The sequence below is a fragment of the Triticum dicoccoides genome, chromosome 1B (genome assembly GCF_002162155.2).
Source record: "Triticum dicoccoides isolate Atlit2015 ecotype Zavitan chromosome 1B, WEW_v2.0, whole genome shotgun sequence".
Lineage (NCBI taxonomy): Eukaryota > Viridiplantae > Streptophyta > Magnoliopsida > Poales > Poaceae > Triticum > Triticum dicoccoides.
Genome location: NC_041381.1, coordinates 339,988,623 through 340,007,032, shown reverse-complemented (window position 1 = coordinate 340,007,032; position 18,410 = coordinate 339,988,623). Strand labels below are relative to the sequence as shown.

Sequence of the window (18,410 nt, the reverse complement as noted above, 5' to 3'; positions counted from 1 at the left end):
GCGCGCACAACACACGCTGAAATTTTCGCCGGTGACGCCCCAAGAGGCGCTATTTTCGCCCAAAAAACGCCTTTGGGGGGGCCGAACGGCTGGAGATGCTCTAATACCAGTTATTTTTAGTCCCTGGCAGCAGTACTCAACACAAAATTCATGCGATGATAGCCCTAGACATTCCAGTAAACGCTCTGGGCGTCATACAAAATTTGCCGAGGGTTCCTGTGGCTCTGCATCGGTTGATGCATAGACGGCAGGAATATTATTAAGGTGAATTGGGATGAGTATAATCACCTGCAAATGAAAAAACAATACGTTATTCACACATGAAACCAAACATAAATATTCACTGGGAACATTTTGTAATTTGTGGGTATAAGGGTAGGCCAATTAGCCATCAACAGAACACAAAGTAACGTCTGTAACGAATGTTCAGTTTTATTAGTGGTTATAAGTAGAAGAAATATCATTCTCCGCGTCAACTAAAACAAGACGGAGGGGGTATATATATGCAGTTGAGGGAAAATGAGTTGTTACCAGTCGATGGCCATTGTGGCCAAGGTTGCGACGCACCCCATGATCCCGCAAACACGCTTGATGTTGGCATTGTCGGAAACTTGATACACCACGGCTATCGACACCGCGGCGGTCGACGCGCTGGCTACCACCCTGGCGGCAGCCTTGGCCCTCTTCTTGGAAGCGAGCCCAAGAAATGTGAAGACAGTCACAAGCCCCAGCCCAGCGTAAGCGGCAGCCTTGATGTATCCGGGAGAACCGCCCGCCTTGAGGATACTATCATCTAATAATAAGTTGAAGCATAGCGGCACAAGACCACCAATTACCGAGGGCAGAGCCTGCCGAGCAAGATCACCAGGACCATCCTGCAAGAAATGGAAATTAGTTAATCCCTGTAACTAGTTGGAGCATTATCGGGGCTGAGCATCCCCTTCTCCTTCTGCTCATGCATGTTGGGTTTCCTTGGACGCCTGCTAGTGTGCATTGTTGGGAAAAAAAACTGTAACTTTCTCACCCCACTATAAATGAAATCATAATAAAACTAGTAAGAGAAACAGCTTGTTTGATTTGATTTGCTCAATTTGCATATTTGGAAATTAAGTAGATCGTGTGCTTACTTGTGCTCCTCGTGCGCCTCCCACTAAACCTTGATCGCCCTGCTGCGGAGGGTGAATGTGAATAGCAATAAAGCGGCCACCCGCTTCATTGACGAGAAAATCTTGAGAGCCGCCGTGTTCTCTCATAGCTCGAGCGCTGGAACGCAGCGCCGTCAGCGTCTCATCGTTCCACTCAACTCCAAGTCGACCATCGCCTCCTCCAGGGCTGCTAGCTTCCGCAGACATGGTTTCATTGATGTGGCCGGATCCAACCCCGAAGGTGGAACGGCGAAAATGTGCTGCAGCCTGAGCCCGTACCTGCTGCAGCCTGAGCCCGTATGTAGGCTCGAGCAATGTCATTCCGTACACTCGACGCTCAAAGCAGTGGCGGAGCCGCTCGGGCTGCCTGAAGCGCTGCAAACAAATACTCCCTCCGTCCGGAATTACTTGTCTCGAAAATGGATGTATCTAGAACTAAAATACATCTAGATACATCTATTTCTACGACAAGTAATTCCGAACGGAGGGAGTAATAACCAAGACATGAGATTACCCCCTCGTGAAGGAAACAAGAAACTATATTATCAGATCAAAGACCAATAATTTCGTGATTTACTTCCACAGAAGGTATACTACTGTACTTTTTTTTCTCTCAAAAAGAATAAACAACGCTTCATATAATTGGGACCAACTTACTGGAACGAAGAAATTTGCGTAGTCGAGCTCCATGCGCCTCTCCTCCGTTGAGCGGACCGAGTGGAACCGACTGTCGTCGTAAATTTCGAAGCGGGCGTGCGAGTTGATAACGAGGGGTCGGAACTGCAAATCATTTTGAAGACATGAGTTTACCCTTGATTCTCAAACCCACCTCATGAAGGAAAAAAGAAACTACTACTATCAGATTGCAAACCAGTAATTTCGTGATTTGCTTCCATAGAGCATACTACCTTTATTTCTCTCAAAAACAAATATACAAAGCTTCGTATAACTGGGACAAACTTACTTCCTCGTAATCTTCGGGAGTGAGCTCCATGAGCCCCTCCTCCGTTGTTTGTTCAGAGTTCATCTCCTTTGTTTGTTCTGAGTTAATCGCCAGGAATCCTTGATCTCTCTCACGTACGTTTAGACAGGTCGTAGTGTTGTGGTGCAAAGCAGGAAAGAAGATGGGTTGTTGAAGTGGAAATGGCTAGCCAAAGAAAATATGTTCACCCGGAAGGCGGAACCAAACTTTTGCCTAATTTACCCTTTGCGGGTCCCGCTATGGCTCTGGACGAACGTTCCTTAAAATTTTATCCTCTTCCAGCTCACCCTCAAACGTAGGTTCGGACCCGATTGGCTCACTTTGTTGAAAATCCGTCCACTTAAGTTGTACGCATGCTGGCTGGGAAGTCAAAAGTATGTCGGACCAGTCCAACAGCGCGTCAAGATATCCCGCGTGAAGATTTCTTATGGCGGAAGTTTGAGTTTCTTCACAGGATACAACACACAATACCCCCAGCTCCAGAGTAGAAGATCCAACCTTTGGACGTAATCCCGTGCGTCACCATGATAGCTCTGCGTTGAATTGATTCCCTGCCCCTTTCCGCATTCCGAACATCTCTGTTTTTTTCTTTCACAGGTTACAGCAACAAAGGGCCTTGTATGGAGGACAAGGACCCGTCTCTTCTTCCTACGGATCATTCACAGACCATTCCTCTGCACCTCCCCGAAGAACACGAAAAAGAGATGGAACCTTTGCTGATGAAAGGCTGCCGGACTTCCGGTGGCGCGGGACAAGGGAAGTTGAAGCCGGCGGCGGCCTGGAGACTGGGAGATATCTCCGAGATCATTTCAGTTTGGTGCATGGTAACGCCTCTCATCATCTCTGTCTATCTACACCCATCTTTCTACTCTGGTTTGGGCTTCTTCACTTTTTTTCTTCTCCCCGCGGATTATCAACTGCTTCGATTCGGGAGACACCCTCTTCTATCTCCATGTAGAACCAGATTTAATGGAACTTGTGTTTAAAGCTTAATCGTCTGAAACCATGGTATGTTGCATGAGGCACAAATGTTGTTTATATGGCCTTTGTTCCGTATCAAATACTTACTATCATGGCAGTTCATCATAAATTCATATTCGTATATTGCATCTGTTGTTCCTGAGTCTTCACGGCCTGCTACTGTATCAGATTGCTTAGAATCATATATGGTTCAGGCTTCAGGGTTAGCCTCGTGGAGAGATCTAGAAAGCATTCTGATCTGTACAATGCCTCCTCCATTTCACATGCCCAAGAATTTGAACATTTCTCTTGATTTTGCAGAAAACAGCAATCGCCCTCGCGTGCGTCTATCTTGTTTTCCTTTCTTATGTCGCGGTGACATACACACCTAGCTGGGCGGAGAAGCTGCGGTTGTCACCACTGTTCCTTTTTGCGACAATTGTCCTGTTGTTTGGAGCACTCATGATCCGAGACAAGCAAGATGGATGTGGGAGGAACACACAGTGTGTTCTCATGGAATATCAACCTCGATTATAGCGTGTTCTGCTTGGAACTCTCTCTCTCTTTCTCATTACAAGTGTACTCTCATGGTACAAACTCATGTTGGTAGCAGAAGGATGTAATATGTAAAAGGATGAGAAGCACCGTCCTTATATTTCTTTTGTGTACTCTTGTTGGTAGCAGAAGGATGTGATATGTAAAAGGATGAGAAGCACCGTCCTTATATTTCTTTTGTGTACTCTGGTTGTAAAATCTTGTGTACTCACAAGATTGTGTAACGTATGAATCACGACAACAAGTACGCATAATAAATGGCATAATACTTCAATGCTCGAATGCAGATTGAATTTCGAATATTGAAGCAAGCATGACATAAAACCCTTCTTCGGAAACGGATTTTTGCTCACTTCAGAGTATTAACATACAACAGCTTGTGCAGAGTTTTCAATTTCTTTCAAGTTATCCATGTTTCCACCATTCACTGGATCCGTACGTTGTTATTACTTCAGTGTGCGGAGCAGCGGCTGCGATGAATTTTGGGTGCAGTCTTCTGGAGATGGTTGCACGAGTTATCTCCAACCGATATGATTGGCTGCCTGATAATAGGATCAGCAGTGCATAAGTGCTTGATGTAATATTATTATTTTGGCCTTTGGTCTTTTGCTTGCTCATACCGGGCATACTTTGCTTGTACTGAAATCGATACTGCAATAAATGAATGGTTGTGTGCACCAATCGGTGCAGAGGTCAGGGATCCCCTCCTTTCGGGAAAAACAACAGCTTGTGCAGTAATATCATACCGATTACCGCGCAAATAAACTCACGATCTTGTACAACATGAAAAGGCCACCCCTTTTCTGTATCCAGCGGATGTCCAAGGACTGGACGTGTAGCATTTGTTTTCAGTGCCTTTTTTGAAACTTTTTTGGTACCAAAAATTAAGCACAGTTTGCCATCTATTCTACGTAGTCAGCAGTGTGACTGGGTAGGTGGAGAGCTTGCTTTGCATGTCTCTAAGCAACTATGAATTGCCTGGTGAAGTTCTACCAAGAAAATTTTCTCCGGATACACCACCGGAACCCGAAGCATATTAGGCATGGTGTACTGGTTCAGCTCGGCTTTGAAACCTCCAGGACAAAGGACCAGGGCTCGTACAACGCCAGGAACAAGACAGCAGCTCGACCAAGCGGAACATACCTAAAAAATGGAGAATCTCCGACGTTAGTTACGAAGTACATATAATTCAAACCATTCTACTCCTTCACCCTTTTCATACGTGCCTGATATAGCCATGCAAATTTGTTCGCCATTGGATGGATGATAACTCACCATTTCAGATACAAGGCAAAGAATGTATACTTCAAATTATCCATTGGATGTTTTTTATACAACAATACAACACGCAAAATCTCCCCCTCTAAACAAGATCCAAAAATGGGACGAGATAGATACTCTTTTTCCACTTAACTCAAAATGACCTGCATATGCTTCTCCTTTCTTTGTTCCTGCTAGCAAGATTCGTTGCTGGGAGGAGCTTCTCTCCTGTTGCTGAGCCGGAGATCCAGCTTTATGTTCATAGCCGCCAGCTCGGCCGCTAGATACCTGAAGACGTACGGCATCGCCACCGTCTCCATCCCTTTGTTTGTCTGGCAGGCCTGGCATGCAAAGTTCTTCGCGGGCCTCACCGTGTTGACACCCAGCATGTGGCGCTTGGATTTCTTCTGTGTGTCCGAGTTTATTACTGTCGCCGACAGGAGGCTCCCGCAAAGGGAGCACACGTCCGCTACGTGATAGTCCGAGCAGGTATGGAGCCTGTCGTGCAAGAGATATGAAGCGCCGTGAGCAAGGAGCGCGTCACGCTCCATCTCACCGAACCGAATCCCTCCACCATGTTTCCTTCCTCCTATTGGCTGTTTCGTTACTTGGTCTATACGACCTGTGGTGCGAACCTACAAAAAAATAGCACGTCAGTGACAGTCTACAAAAGGAATGGCAACGAAACCGTTATGAAGGTAAACACTTGTCAGGTTATGCTTGAGAACCATGTGTTATTTTCAGTATTAAACAGTTGCACACCTGAAATTTGTCTGAGACCATATGACGAAGGCGTTGGTAGTAAACAGGCCCAATGAAAATCTCAAATTGAAGCTCGGTGCCAAAAAGCCCACTGTACAGGACCTCGGTTCCATGATGATTAAATCCATAAGATGCTAGCATGGGACCTAGTTCATCCACAATACAATCAAATTTACAACGATTTTCACCGTCCTCTTTGACTGAGCTTGCAAAAGGTGTGGCATCAATGAACTTCCCATGTGCACTTCCAGCCTATGGAGACAAATGTCAGTCACTGAAGGTGCAAAGACGCATTCTCTAGTAAAATAGTCAAGCTAACATGTTATCCATCATTATACGAAGTTTATTCTTAGACAAAAAGTAATCCCAGCATCAGATATGTACTTCTCTTAATAATCTATCAGAAATCAGAACAACAATTTTGTAGGACATGTGGATTTTCTTACTGACAACGACGAAATTTATTTCAAAGTGTTTCAATGTCTCAAAGTAAGAAGGGGCATTTTCACAGCAAAACAAGGGCCTGATTAGAAACAATCCATCACCCCAAATATTAATACGGTTATTTCTGCATTGATGCAATTTCGAGTTTGGTGGTACAGAAGCATTACTCTTCTTTAGGGAAGTCCAAATAGATGAAAAGCTAAAGTTGCCACAGAGTAAGTGATAAAACACAAGGCCTGCAGGGATACATAATAATTCAAAGCACCAAATATGCCAAGCATTATCATTATAGAAGGTACATCAATACACCAAGCTCATTCTATAGTTTTGTGCGTATCAGGAGGGGAATAATTTAGATATGAAAAGCAAAGCTTATGTGGCATCAGTTCTACTTGATTTTAGCAATTCCTTTTCCCTATGGATTAACCCAGTTGTTATTTATTTAAACATGCAATACGATATTGGGTTATCTCAATCTAAGAACACAAAGCAAATATCACCTTTGCTGCTATGGACTCTATAAGCATTGCAATTGTCATTCTTGAAGGAAAAGCATGAGGATTAATGATGAGATCTGGCCTCATGCCGGTATTTGCAGAGAACGGCATATCAATGTCAGGCCACAACTGTGAACAAACTCCCTTTTGCCCATGTCTACTGCTGAACTTGTCACCAATTATAGGATTCCTCTTGCGACGCAGACGAATATTTACCTGATAAACACATAAAGGAGAAAAGCAGCGAGATAAGAAAAAACAACTCTGAACACTTCTCAGAAACTATTTCCATGTAAGCATTTGAGAAATTCAATGTACAAAATACCACTGTTCAAGAAGGCGCTATTAGGCGCTCGCCTAGGCGCGCTTAAGCGCTGGGCGTTGGCATAGCGCCTCGCTTTGGCCCTAGGCGCTCAAAAAAGCGGCCGGCGAGGTCCTCCGGCGAGAAATCAGCCTCTCCGGCGAGGAATCAGCTTTCTGAGGTGAGAAATCAGTCTCCCCGGCGAGGATTCGACCTCCCCTGCGAGGATTCATCCTCGCCGACGAGGGATTCAACTGCCCCGACGACAAATCGAGCTTCTCCGGCGAGGGATTGACCGGCGAGGGATCGAGCTTCTCCGACAAGGGACAGAGGAAGAGGGAGGGAGGCAGCCTCGTGCAACGAGACAGAAAGGACGAGGGGGGGAGGCGGTGTGAGGAGGAAACCTAAATTTCCTACCGACTGCAGCAGACGAGAGCTTTTAGTAGGAGGATATGAGGATGGGCCTATGGTTTAGTGGGCTAGCCCAGCCCATCTAGCTTATTTCTTCACGTTACAGTACTAACGCCTAATTGCGCCTAATTTCGCCTAATCACGCCTAAGCTAGAAAAGCGCAAGTAGGTGCCCAAACGCATAATTAGCGCCTAGCGCTTTTTTGAACTTTGCAAAATACTACTCCCACCGATCCATAATAAGTGTCGCAATTTTGAACTAAGGTTGAACTAACCTTAGTTCAAAACTGCGACGCTTGTTTTGGATCAGAGGGAGTACTGAAGTTCATTGGTTCATAAGAAGTCATAGGTTTTAAGTGGTCTGGAGAAATTAAGAGTTTTTCCTCTTGTAGCATTTAAGCATACACAAAGTGCCACTGTCATACAAGCGTTTGAGAAATCCATTGGTTTACAAAATCTAATCCTAGAAATAATTTAAGCAGCAGCTTTTTTAACTTGAGGTGGAGGTGCACTCACCTTCTGCAGGGAACCTTTTGAATTTGTTCCGTTGAGAGCAACATAGTCAATAGCTGCTGGCTCTGTCCCCTTTAGTCTGACTGGCCTTATTGCACCGGTGAGTGTATTATAGATACTGTAGTACTGCTCATATGGAACTACTGTCTGTTCACAGAAAATACATCTCAGAGTAAGGACAATACCATAAGAAGAAACTTGACCACTTCTCCTTCCTCTTGAAACGGGAAAGACTTAATTCATACAAATAGATCATTACCTCTCCAACCCGAGGAAGGCCATCTGAATCAATTACATTGTTCGAGTCCCTCGAAAGAGGGCTTTTGGCAAAGATTTCTGGGACATTTTCTGTCCTTTTTGCTGACAAGTCAATGCACTCTGTCTGCAGGGAGAGTTCGCAGAAAAGTACTTATAAAATTTTGAGAAGTCAAGGCTCATACTTTCGAATTCTCCTACGATATATTTGTATATGCAATTAAAATAGCATTAAATAATCTCGATGTAGCTCATCTAAATATAAACATACAACAAGATACACTGTGTATGCTAAGAAAACTACAACTGTTCTTAGTGAAAATAAGGTGTATACAACATGTACAATTTCAAGTTCTACACGTTTTCACACTGAAAATAAGGTGGAATAAGAGTACGGCACTTATGTTCTAGTTTTTCAGAGTCTAGAAGATGAAATGAGAGTGGTAATTTTGTTCCACTTTCTTCAGAGTATACTGTATGATGTCTAAAATTTGGAGTTCATTCTATGTTACTTCAAAGGGGAGAAATCTGATAAATTAACAGAGAAAAAAGGAAAACCAAAGGACAAACGCTACTATTCACAGCAAACTGATCATTTGTGATTCTTCAAACACATGACGAATCTGAGGTTGTAATTATAGAAGGGAGCCAGACAAACATTCCACAGAGAAAATCAGAATTTTTCTTATGTATATAGCGGCACAACTAAAGTAGACTTTGTTAGTGGACTAAAAGGGCGATCCCACTCATATGTTGCCAGAGAGAACCTGTTGAACCGGTATGGGCCCTAGCCCATCAAGATCTGTCTCTTGGGCCCAAGCCCATGAGAGGTGCTGACCTAGAAGAGGAGCCCCTCTTCCCCCTGCCCCAGACAGAGCCGCCACATCCAAGACACACACTCACGCAGGCAACAAGACAGGAGGGGAGGCGCTGTGTGAAGGTACCCTTCTCCCGATTCAACATGGTATCGAGCCAGGCGACGAAGGTGGCGGCGTAGTCCCTCGCTGGAGAGGCGGCGGTGGGGCCCAGCGGGGTCAGGCGAGAAAGGAGGCTCGTGCGTGCGTGAGGCGGCGGGTCTGTTGTGGTGCGCGCGGCGGCGGCTGGGCTGGGCTCGAGGAGCTGCAACGCGGCCGGGAGGGAGCTGCTTCCTCTTGTCCTGCTTCGTGTCCCTGGGGTGGCTAGCTGCGAAGGGGGCGGCCGAGGAGGGCTGCTGCGGGCTGTGCAGGCGGCTGCGGCGGGAAGAAGAGGAGGAGGAGGAAGAAGGCGGCAGCGGATTTGGGCTGCGTGCGAGTCAGGCTGAGGCGGGGAGCTGCTGCTGTTGGTGCTGCTGAACAGAGGAGGATCTGCAGCAGCTGCTGCTGCCTTGTGCTGTTCCTGGGAGCTTGCTGAGCTGCTGGTGCTTTTCGGCTGCTTCTTGGTGCTGCGGCAGAGGAAGAAAGAGTGGTTGCCTGCTGGACTGCTCGTTCTGGAACAGGAAGAGCCTTGGCTGGACCGCTTGTGTACTTTACAGAGATTTTTTTTTCTCTGTGGACTTGCTGTTGTGAGCTTGGTGTTGTGGTGGTGGTGGTGGTGCTCCTTGGAAAAAAAGACTCTCCGAGGCTGAGTTTTGCTGTTGCTGCTCATCCCGCCAAACGATGGCTGAACCAACTGGTCTTGCCGAGGCTTTGGAGAAGCTCGCTAAGATCCTCGCGGAGTCCAACTCTGGGGCCATCGTTCCTCGACAGGAAGTGGCTCAAAAGCTTGAAATGTCGCCCCTGGACATGAAGCTAGAGGGGGCAACAAATTATTTGAGCTGGTCCAGAAGGAGCTTGATGGATATTTGTTGGGCACCGTTGTAGAACCAAGGGACACGAGTAGTGCAGAGGGCAAGAGGTGGAAGGTCATCCACTCTGTACTTATGGTGTGGTTGTTGAACTCCGTGGTGCCCTCCATTGGACGCTCTGTGGAGGGGCTATCCTCACCTGCTGAGATATGGAAGATTCTGTCCACTCAATACTCTGGCAAGGGCAATGTCATGCTCATTGCTCAGATTGAGGACAAGATTAGGTTGCTGCGTCAAGATGATGGCATGTCAGTGATGACATACGTGGCAGAACTGCAGGCTCTGTGGGCTGACCAGGATAACTGTGATCCCTTGGAACTCTATGATGCGGCTTCAATAGAGTCAGGCCATAAGTGGATGGCACGCAGGCGTGTGCTGAAATTTTTGGCTGGCCTCAAAGGTTGCTTTGATGGCAGGAAGGCTTCCCTGTTGCACCAACCTAGTCTGCCTACCATTCCTGAGGCTATTGCAGCGATGACTCAAGAGGAGGTGCGCCTATCCCTTGAGCATGCAGCCATGAAGGTTGTGCCAGCTTCGACATTTGCAGTCACTAAGCGCATGGAGTGGGGAGATCCCACCAAATGTCATATCTGTGGGGAGGTAGGTCACTGGAAGAGAGAATGTCCAACTCGTGGCAAAGGCAGGGGATATAACAGAGGGGGAGCAGGCAGAGGTAGAAGTGCTCGAGGCAGAGGTGGATACTCAGAGACCTCATGGAGCCAGGCTTCTAGAGGTAGAGGTGGCTACTCAGGACACTCAGGGGGTCAGCGGGCTCACATGGCCGTTGCAGGAGACACTGGGACGTCCAAAGGCAAAGATGTAGATGATGTTGCCTATGGAGACTTTGCTCACTGGGCCTCCACTGATGAAGGTAATCCGGAAAGAGCATCTCTTGCTACTAATGAGAGTGCTCCAGAGTGGGTTCTTGACTCTGGAGCATCTAAGCATGTTGCTAGTAACTCATGTGTGTTCGAATCTTACACTAAGCATCCTCCCTCTCACACGGGCACTATACAAACGGCTGATGGCACAAAACAACCAGTCATCGGGGTTGGTACAGTAAAGTGTACTCCGACCATTTCCCTATCGTCAGTTTTACATGTGCCAGCCTTTCCTGTCAATTTGGTCTCTTTCAGTGCACTCATTGATCAAATGGACTGTCGTGTGATCCTTGACAAGTTCGGTTGCTTGATTCAGGAGCGACAGACGAGCCAGACGGTTGGGACTGGCACCAGGCGTAGGGGGCTCTGGTACATGGACCAGGAGGTGCAGCCGGACTTGGTGTGTGCTGTGACCATGGAGGATAAGGAGAAGCAGGCGATGATCCATCATTGTAGGATGGGGCATGTATCTTTTGATAAGATGAGTAGAATATTTCCGGATGTTATGTGTGGCATAGGCAAAGGCAAGCTGACATGCGATGCTTGTGAATATGCAAAACACACACGGGCCTCATATGTGAGTAAGGGGCTCAGGAGCATATCTCCTTTTATGCTTATTCATTCGGATGTATGGACTAGCCCAGTGGTGTCAATGAATGGGAAGAAGTATTTTGCTACCTTTATTGACTGCTATTCTCGCATGACTTGGATTTACTTGATGCGTCACAAGGATGAGGTGTTTAGCTGTTTTCAGAACTTCCATGCTCTTGTAAAGAACCAGTTTCAGGTACAGGTCAAGGTGCTCAGGACGGACAATGGAACGGAGTATGTGAACAACATTTTTGGGGCTTTCATGGCTGACCATGGGATTCTTCATCAAACTTCATGTCCGGACACCCCCCCTCAGAATGGAGTGGCCGAACGGAAGAATCGTCATGTTCTTGAGGTTGCTCGGTCGTTGATGTTTACCATGAATGTGCCTAAGTTCTTGTGGGATGATGCAGTTATGACAGCCACATACTTGATCAACCGAACACCTTCCAGGATACTTGGCATGAAATCTCCGTCTGAGTTGATCATTGGAGATAATAAGTTTGTTGTTCCCCCAAAGTTGTTTGGCAGTACCTGCTTTGTTCGTGATCACCGACCATCTGTTGGCAAGCTTGATTCTCGGGCAGTGAAGTGTGTCTTTCTGGGATACTCGTCTAGTCAGCAGGGGTATAAATGTTGGTGTCCCTCTGAAAAACGCAGGTTTGTAAGTATGGACGTTACATTCAGGGAGTCTGAGCCATTCTATGGTGAGCCGACTGATCTCAGTCTGTTGTTTGCAGAGCTTGACCACCTACACCCTGTGCATGATGGTCAAGAGGGGGAGAAGGATGTGTCTCATACTCACGGTGATCCTGTGGACATTAACACTGATAATGATGTGCAGGCTCAGGTTCAACCAATAGTGGGTACAATTCCGGTTAGTACCATCACTGATCATGATGTGCGGGCTCATGCCGAGCCAACTGTCGATACACTTAAGATTGGTGCTCTCCAGGTTCCTGTTCGGGATCGATGGCAGACGAATACCCTGGTGTACTCTCGGCGGCAACCACAAGTGCAGGGGGAGCAGCAAGGCAGGGAGGCAAGAGTGCAGGGGGAGCAGCAAGGCAGGGAGGCAAGAGTGCAGGGGGAGCAGCAAGGCAGTGAGGCAAGAGTGCAGGGGGAGCAGCAAGGCAGTGAGGCAAGCTCATCTGACACAGTGGAGCTGCCCATTGCATTGCGAAAACCTACACGTGAAGCGGCAAGGAAGGGTGAGGTAGCAAGGAAGGCTCTGCCAAAGGATGATGCTTGTGATGACCTTGATATTGGCAATTTTGTGTCTTACAAGGCTTTGTCACCTTCATATAAGGCGTTTGTTGCCTCTCTGCAAACTGTGTCTATCCCTAGGGATTGGAAGGCTGCAAAGCAAGATCCGAAGTGGCGTGAATCGATGATAGAGGAGTTAGAAGCATTGAAAAAAAACAAGACATGGGTGCTAACCACATTGCCGGCAGGAAAGAAAGCAATGAGTTGTAAGTGGATTTTTACTGTGAAGCAGAATCCTGAGGGCAAGGTGGAACGGTATAAGGCTAGATTGGTTGCCAGAGGATATAGTCAAACTTATGGAATTGACTATGATGAGACATTTGCTCCAGTTGCAAAGATGAACACGGTACGGGTATTAGTCTCGTGTGCTGCAAACTTTGGGTGGAAATTGCACCAGTTAGATGTCAAGAATGCCTTCTTACATGGTGACTTGAAAGAAGAGGTATACATGGAGATACCGCCAGGTTTTGGCACAGAACAGACTACGGGGAAGGTATGCAGGCTGAAGAAATCCTTGTATGGTCTGAAGCAATCGCCGAGGGCATGGTTTGATAGGTTCAGACGAGCTGTTTGGAATATGGGGTATGGCCAATGTAATGGTGACCACACGGTGTTTTATAGACACACTAATAAGAAGATCACCATTGTTGCGGTGTATGTTGATGATATCATCATCACTGGAGATGATGAGGAGGAAATAAAGAGAGTGAAGGGGTGTCTGAGCAAGGAGTTTGAGGTAAAAGACTTAGGAAATCTAAAGTACTTCCTTGGCATAGAAGTGGCCCGGACAGAGAAGGGAATATCTTTGTGCCAACGAAAATACACCTTGGATCTTTTGAGTGACATGGGCATGATGGGATGTCGTGCAGCCCCTACTCCAATTGAACAAAATCATCAAGTAACAGCACAATCAGGTGAGCTAGTGAATAAGGAAGATTATCAGAAGCTGGTTGGGAGGTTATTGTACTTGTGTCATACTAGGCCTGACATTACGTATGCCGTGGGGGTGGTGAGCAGATACATGCATGAACCAAGGAGAGGGCATCTTGATATTGTTCACAGAATACTGAGATACTTGAAGGGGACTCCGGGTAAAGGGTTGTGGTTTGCGAAGAGTGGACATCTAGAGGTGGATGGCTATAGTGACTCTGATTGGGCTAGCTGTCAAGATGATAGACGATCAACTTCAGGTTACTGTGTGTTTGTGGGAGGAAATTTGGTGTCATGGAGAAGCAAGAAACAGAATGTTGTGTCTAGATCAACAGCAGAAGCTGAATATAGAGCATTATCTCAAGGATTGTGTGATATGCTCTGGGTGAAGCACCTACTATGCGAGTTGAAACTCTTGAGGAAGGGACCCTTAAGGGTGTGGTGTGACAATCAGTCAGCTATAGCCATTGCTAATAACCCAGTTCAACATGATAGGACGAAGCATGTGGAAATTGATCGCTTCTTCATTAAAGAGAAACTTGATGCTGGGATCATCAGCCTTACTCATGTCAGCTCTGGGCAGCAGTTTGCAGATTGCTTGACAAAGGGACTGGGAACAAAGGACTGTAACTTGGCGTGTGACAAGATGGGGATGATAGACATCTACCACCCATCTTGAGGGGGAGTGTTGAACCGGTATGGGCCCTAGCCCATCAAGATCTGTCTCTTGGGCCCAAGCCCATGAGAGGTGCTGACCTAGAAGAGGAGCCCCTCTTCCCCCTGCCCCAGACAGAGCCGCCACATCCAAGACACACACTCACGCAGGCAACAAGACAGGAGGGGAGGCGCTGTGTGAAGGTACCCTTCTCCCGATTCAACAGAACCATTGACTGGTCATAGAAAAAAAAAAAGACTACATCCCATACCTCGCGAAAGGTGGGGAAAGCAAAAACTGCCTACAGCTGTTTAGGCTCTATAAAGCATGCTTTGAAACTCCATAGATATTGTGTGAAAGAAAAGGTTCTAAACTAGACAGCATGAATTTATGCATGACTAGTGAAGTTCTTGTAGATAACAGAACAGCTCACAGCCTCACCAGGCCATAATTACCTGGAAGATATCTCCACGGAACATCCCACGGTCAACGGCTGATTTATTTAAAATCATGGCATCCTCCATGTCATAACTAGATTACAAGAACAATTTATCATGTCCAGAAAATTTTCACAAATAATCATACTGCCGTAGCATGATAGAAGGCTTACCCTGTATATGATAGCACCGCAACAATGGCATTTGTTCCTGATGGAAATTCATCCATATGATATCTTTTATATGTAGCTGTTCGAACAATTGGCGACTGAGGAGTCTGCAAGCCAATAAAGATGGTTTATAAGGAGACAATAGTTTACAACAAGTGGTGTTAATTGTGTATGCAGGGAAGGGGCAGGGGAGCAGACGAAGTGTAAGCAAGAGAAAAATTAATAGAGTTACTCGGAAATCTATCCTATTGTAATAATAGGGACAGATAGATGACATCATATTGGTAGAGCGGCGCGTGAAGGCTGTGTGTGTTCATGCTTAATTTTCCTTTTTTAGCTCTTTCATGGCAAATTCTCATTCACAAAGAGATGAACCTTCTGTCATCCATGGAAAATATTAACCCTTCAACTTGGTCACAAGAAATCCCGACAAAACTTAATTCTGTATTTGAACAACGAGCCACTTGAGCAGCTCCGAAGTCTGAGTGATTTTTACTCTACCTACTTTTACCAACTATTTCATATATTTTAAGAAAACTATTGAAGGCTTTAGAAAGGCACTGGATCACCAAATTCTGCAGGGGCCTGGATGAGATACAGTTGGTGCGGATACATGACCAAATATTACGTTATGCACTAGAGTAATAAACAGCCAAATTATAGCTCTACCTAGTGACATCTGATTACTGTCTGCTACAAATTCACAAAACCCAGGCTTTAGATGTATGCTCATAGGCAGTTCAAATTATCAATTCCTTAAGAAACATATAAAGCTGATTAAGCAAGTATAATACATGTATAAAATTTAAACAAAGACAACTCATGAATGCACTGGTCATTTGAATATGAAACAGGCAAAACAAACCTGTAGATGGAATGCCTTGACATCTGTACGATATTTTAAAGCTTGGCCACAAAAACCCATAGTTTGCTTTGCCATCTACAGAGAATAGGCAGGAGGATTAGTCAGTCCAAAAGAGAAGAGCCTCGCCCTTATTTAATCATTATGCATGATCAATTGATCATCACATAGGCAATATAAGACTATTGACCTGGCATTGGTACATGTTCCGAGGACTTTGGTTGTGATCAGACCAAGGAGTCAGATTTGCAACTACACTGAGAATGGCAGTAGGGTGAATTTCTTCATGAGTCGCAGGAAACTCTTTTTTTCTCCCACCGTCCCCACCATCAGGACATCGTATCTCCATAAATGCCTAAAATATAATTAAAAATCAGTTCTCGTAATATAAGTGACAAGTGAACTGATATGAGGTTGAAAGAATTGATCAAAGGAGACCTGTTCAAATGGTCCAATAAGCTCAATACGTGGCTCTCCATCAGGTAGGCTAACCAGATTTTTCACTGGTCGAACAAATCTTGCAGGACTTGTAAAAAGATAGAGCCCAGGATAAGCCCCACCAAGACTTAAGGGAACATAGCCCACTTCTAAATCCTCCGGAGTCTAATGCAAAATTTGAAACATGATCCTCTGAGTTAGTGCTTTACAACAAAATATGTCGCTCACATAAAAAAACAAAAAAACTACAAATATGTAAGAGAACAAACCGCTGGGTGTGCCAGTAGCTTTAATCTTCGAAGATAGTTAACTACTTCCTCAATCTTAGCAGAAGCAATAGAACCGACAATGCATCCATCCAAATGGACATGCAGGATCTCCGGGGGACCAGTATGCTCCATCTTCGGCAACAATGGGATCATTCCACCACGAACCAATTCAACTAAAAGCTTATCCTTTATTTTCTGAAAATCTTTAATTGCCCCTTCTGAGTTGTAGCAGGATGAAATACCTGGAAGTACCGACGATTAACTAATGGTAAAAAGTATAATACGCTGACAATCTTAGCAGCACTACTCCCAATCCCAAGAAGCTTTGCACACGCATGTTGGCAAAGACAACAGAGAAGATACAAAATTCAATCCAAAAGAATGACAACTTGTGAGTATCTTACGGCATATGGAAGTCATATGGTTCAGTAAGCCACAAGGCTCTCCATCCGGTGTATGAACTGGACACAGGAAACCCCAGGACCTACATAGAAATTCTCAGTACAAGCAATGTTGGATGCAAGAAAACAATAATATAATAACGTGTGAGGATCACATACTCTGGAAGTAACTTTCTAACAGTTGTTGTACGCATTTTAGCAAAAGAAGAACCCCTATGAACAGAACGAAAATGTGAGATATAGCGATGAAAGTTGAGTCGCTCAGCTTGAATGGTCATCCCTTCTCTCTGAAATTTAACAAAGAAATGCATATTATTTCTCAAAGTGGCATGGAATAAACATATAAACACTGACAACATAAGAACAGAAGCGGCTTGGAAAATATCGATGCCGTCAGCATTGACATCAAAATTCCAACAGAAAAATGGATCAGAATTCATAACCTTTGTCAAGTACCGTCTTTCTCATAATCAGAAGAAAAGTAATCAATTGCGTCAATAAAATTCCAGGGAAATGATGTCTTACAAGCTAAAACTATTATGTGTCCTATAATAAATTAAGTAAACGAAGTAGGCGCTGCGTTTTCTTTTTAAGCAAAGAAGTAGGCATCCCAAGGGGCACACCTGTGGAAGATCCAACATTGATTGTGAATTCGCTCTGCCAACCTTTATCAAGGTCTCAATAGCTCTGCCTACAGATGTTGTATATTTACTAAGAAATTTCCTAATCTCCAGTGCTGCACAAATCAACACATATGATTAGTGAAACATAAAACATGCCAATGTACTGAAAAAATAACTCAGAGCTAACAAAATCCAACAACCACATCTCAACCTAAAAACTGGTGCAAAAGGGCCATTAAATGGTGAGTAATTGTAAATATACTAGAGAAATTGTTATGGTGCTGCTAGAAGGAGGGCGCGAGAGGGCCAGCCGGGGGCCTTTCTGCCCACGGCCGGGCAAGAGGGAAGGGATTTCCTTCTTAATTCTTGCTTGGTTAGATTGATACCATCTCCTCTCTTTATATAGAGAGGTTTACTTGACTCCCAAGCAAGGCTTACTTGACCCCTAAGCAAGCGACCCTTATCTCTAATTAACCCTAAGACTAACGGGCCCATTAGGCCCATTACGTACTCTAACACTACACCCCACCTGGACATGCAGCTTGTCCTCGAGCTGCAGCCTAACCAAGTTATAACCATGACTCGACGCAACACAAACCTAACACCTAAAAACAAGCCTTTTACATCTCGGCTTGCTTTATTATTCTCAACCTGAAATGGACTGGGACGCTTTATTTTGAACCCCTTAACAAAAAGTGGACACCATCCGCACGTCGGACGTGCACGTGTACAGCCACCTGGATCCCATGGACACCACCTGGGCAAAAGGAGTCCATGTGTATGGCCACCTGGAAGTGGTCGCAAGAGTGAACAGCAGAGGCGCCCTCGCGGCGGCCGCTGGCGGAATGCAGTGGTGCTACGCGGTGCGCTCCAGTCGGTGACACCATGCCTTCTCCCTGCCGGACAGCTGTTGGTCTGCACCGCACACGGAAGAGTGGAGGGCTTGCGATGGAGAATGACGAGGAGGGGTGCGCCCCCCAC

At 45.6% G+C, this 18,410-nt stretch overlaps 3 protein-coding genes and 1 long non-coding RNA gene across 4 annotated transcripts in view; 2 read left to right on the top strand and 2 right to left on the bottom strand.

Moving 5' to 3' along the window:
* Positions 1 to 71: 71 nt before the first annotated feature.
* Positions 72 to 2,344, bottom strand: LOC119333921. The gene is made up of 5 exons (XM_037606639.1): positions 2,110 to 2,344; positions 1,803 to 1,925; positions 1,128 to 1,520; positions 532 to 875; positions 72 to 288 (listed from the first exon to the last, which is right to left on the bottom strand). The coding sequence occupies exons 1-5, from the start codon at positions 2,170 to 2,172 to the stop codon at positions 285 to 287; spliced, it is 927 nt and encodes a 308-aa protein (XP_037462536.1). The 5' UTR covers positions 2,173 to 2,344; the 3' UTR covers positions 72 to 284.
* Positions 2,345 to 2,626: 282 nt separating this feature from the next.
* LOC119333943 lies at positions 2,627 to 3,928 on the top strand. The gene is made up of 3 exons (XR_005161237.1): positions 2,627 to 2,641; positions 2,725 to 2,951; positions 3,409 to 3,928. It is a non-coding gene; the product is annotated as an uncharacterized LOC119333943 (long non-coding RNA).
* Positions 3,929 to 4,872: 944 nt separating this feature from the next.
* Positions 4,873 to 18,410, bottom strand: part of LOC119333910 (DNA-directed RNA polymerase I subunit 2-like) — a 22,787-nt gene continuing 9,249 nt past the window's right edge. Inside the window, exons 14-27 of the mRNA XM_037606631.1 lie at positions 17,430 to 17,542; positions 16,966 to 17,093; positions 16,810 to 16,889; positions 16,406 to 16,647; positions 16,137 to 16,301; positions 15,889 to 16,053; positions 15,702 to 15,776; positions 14,840 to 14,943; positions 14,685 to 14,760; positions 8,089 to 8,211; positions 7,833 to 7,976; positions 6,609 to 6,821; positions 5,665 to 5,916; positions 4,873 to 5,537 (exon numbers count right to left, since the gene is read on the bottom strand). Of these exons, the coding sequence (XP_037462528.1) occupies positions 5,097 to 5,537; positions 5,665 to 5,916; positions 6,609 to 6,821; positions 7,833 to 7,976; positions 8,089 to 8,211; positions 14,685 to 14,760; positions 14,840 to 14,943; positions 15,702 to 15,776; positions 15,889 to 16,053; positions 16,137 to 16,301; positions 16,406 to 16,647; positions 16,810 to 16,889; positions 16,966 to 17,093; positions 17,430 to 17,542 (2,321 nt within the window). The 3' untranslated portion in view covers positions 4,873 to 5,096. The remainder of the gene's footprint in view (positions 5,538 to 5,664; positions 5,917 to 6,608; positions 6,822 to 7,832; positions 7,977 to 8,088; positions 8,212 to 14,684; positions 14,761 to 14,839; positions 14,944 to 15,701; positions 15,777 to 15,888; positions 16,054 to 16,136; positions 16,302 to 16,405; positions 16,648 to 16,809; positions 16,890 to 16,965; positions 17,094 to 17,429; positions 17,543 to 18,410) is intronic.
* LOC119333932 (branchpoint-bridging protein-like) lies at positions 10,320 to 11,320 on the top strand. The gene is made up of 2 exons (XM_037606647.1): positions 10,320 to 10,777; positions 11,104 to 11,320. The coding sequence occupies exons 1-2, from the start codon at positions 10,381 to 10,383 to the stop codon at positions 11,145 to 11,147; spliced, it is 441 nt and encodes a 146-aa protein (XP_037462544.1). The 5' UTR covers positions 10,320 to 10,380; the 3' UTR covers positions 11,148 to 11,320.

What these genes read in the sequence shown, in the direction of transcription:
- LOC119333921 (XM_037606639.1), bottom strand. Translation starts at nt 2,172, where the DNA reads ATGAACTCTGAACAAACAACGGAGGAGGGGCTCATGGAGCTCACTCCC. An exon ending in CTCCCGAAGATTACGAGGAA is followed by an intron (nt 1,926 to 2,109) that starts GTAAGTTTGTCC and finishes AATGATTTGCAG; the next exon opens with TTCCGACCCCTCGTTATCAA. An exon ending in ACGCAAATTTCTTCGTTCCA is followed by an intron (nt 1,521 to 1,802) that starts GTAAGTTGGTCC and finishes ATTTGTTTGCAG; the next exon opens with CGCTTCAGGCAGCCCGAGCG.
- LOC119333932 (XM_037606647.1), top strand. Translation starts at nt 10,381, where the DNA reads ATGACTCAAGAGGAGGTGCGCCTATCCCTTGAGCATGCAGCCATGAAG. An exon ending in CTGGGCCTCCACTGATGAAG is followed by an intron (nt 10,778 to 11,103) that starts GTAATCCGGAAA and finishes TGCTTGATTCAG; the next exon opens with GAGCGACAGACGAGCCAGAC.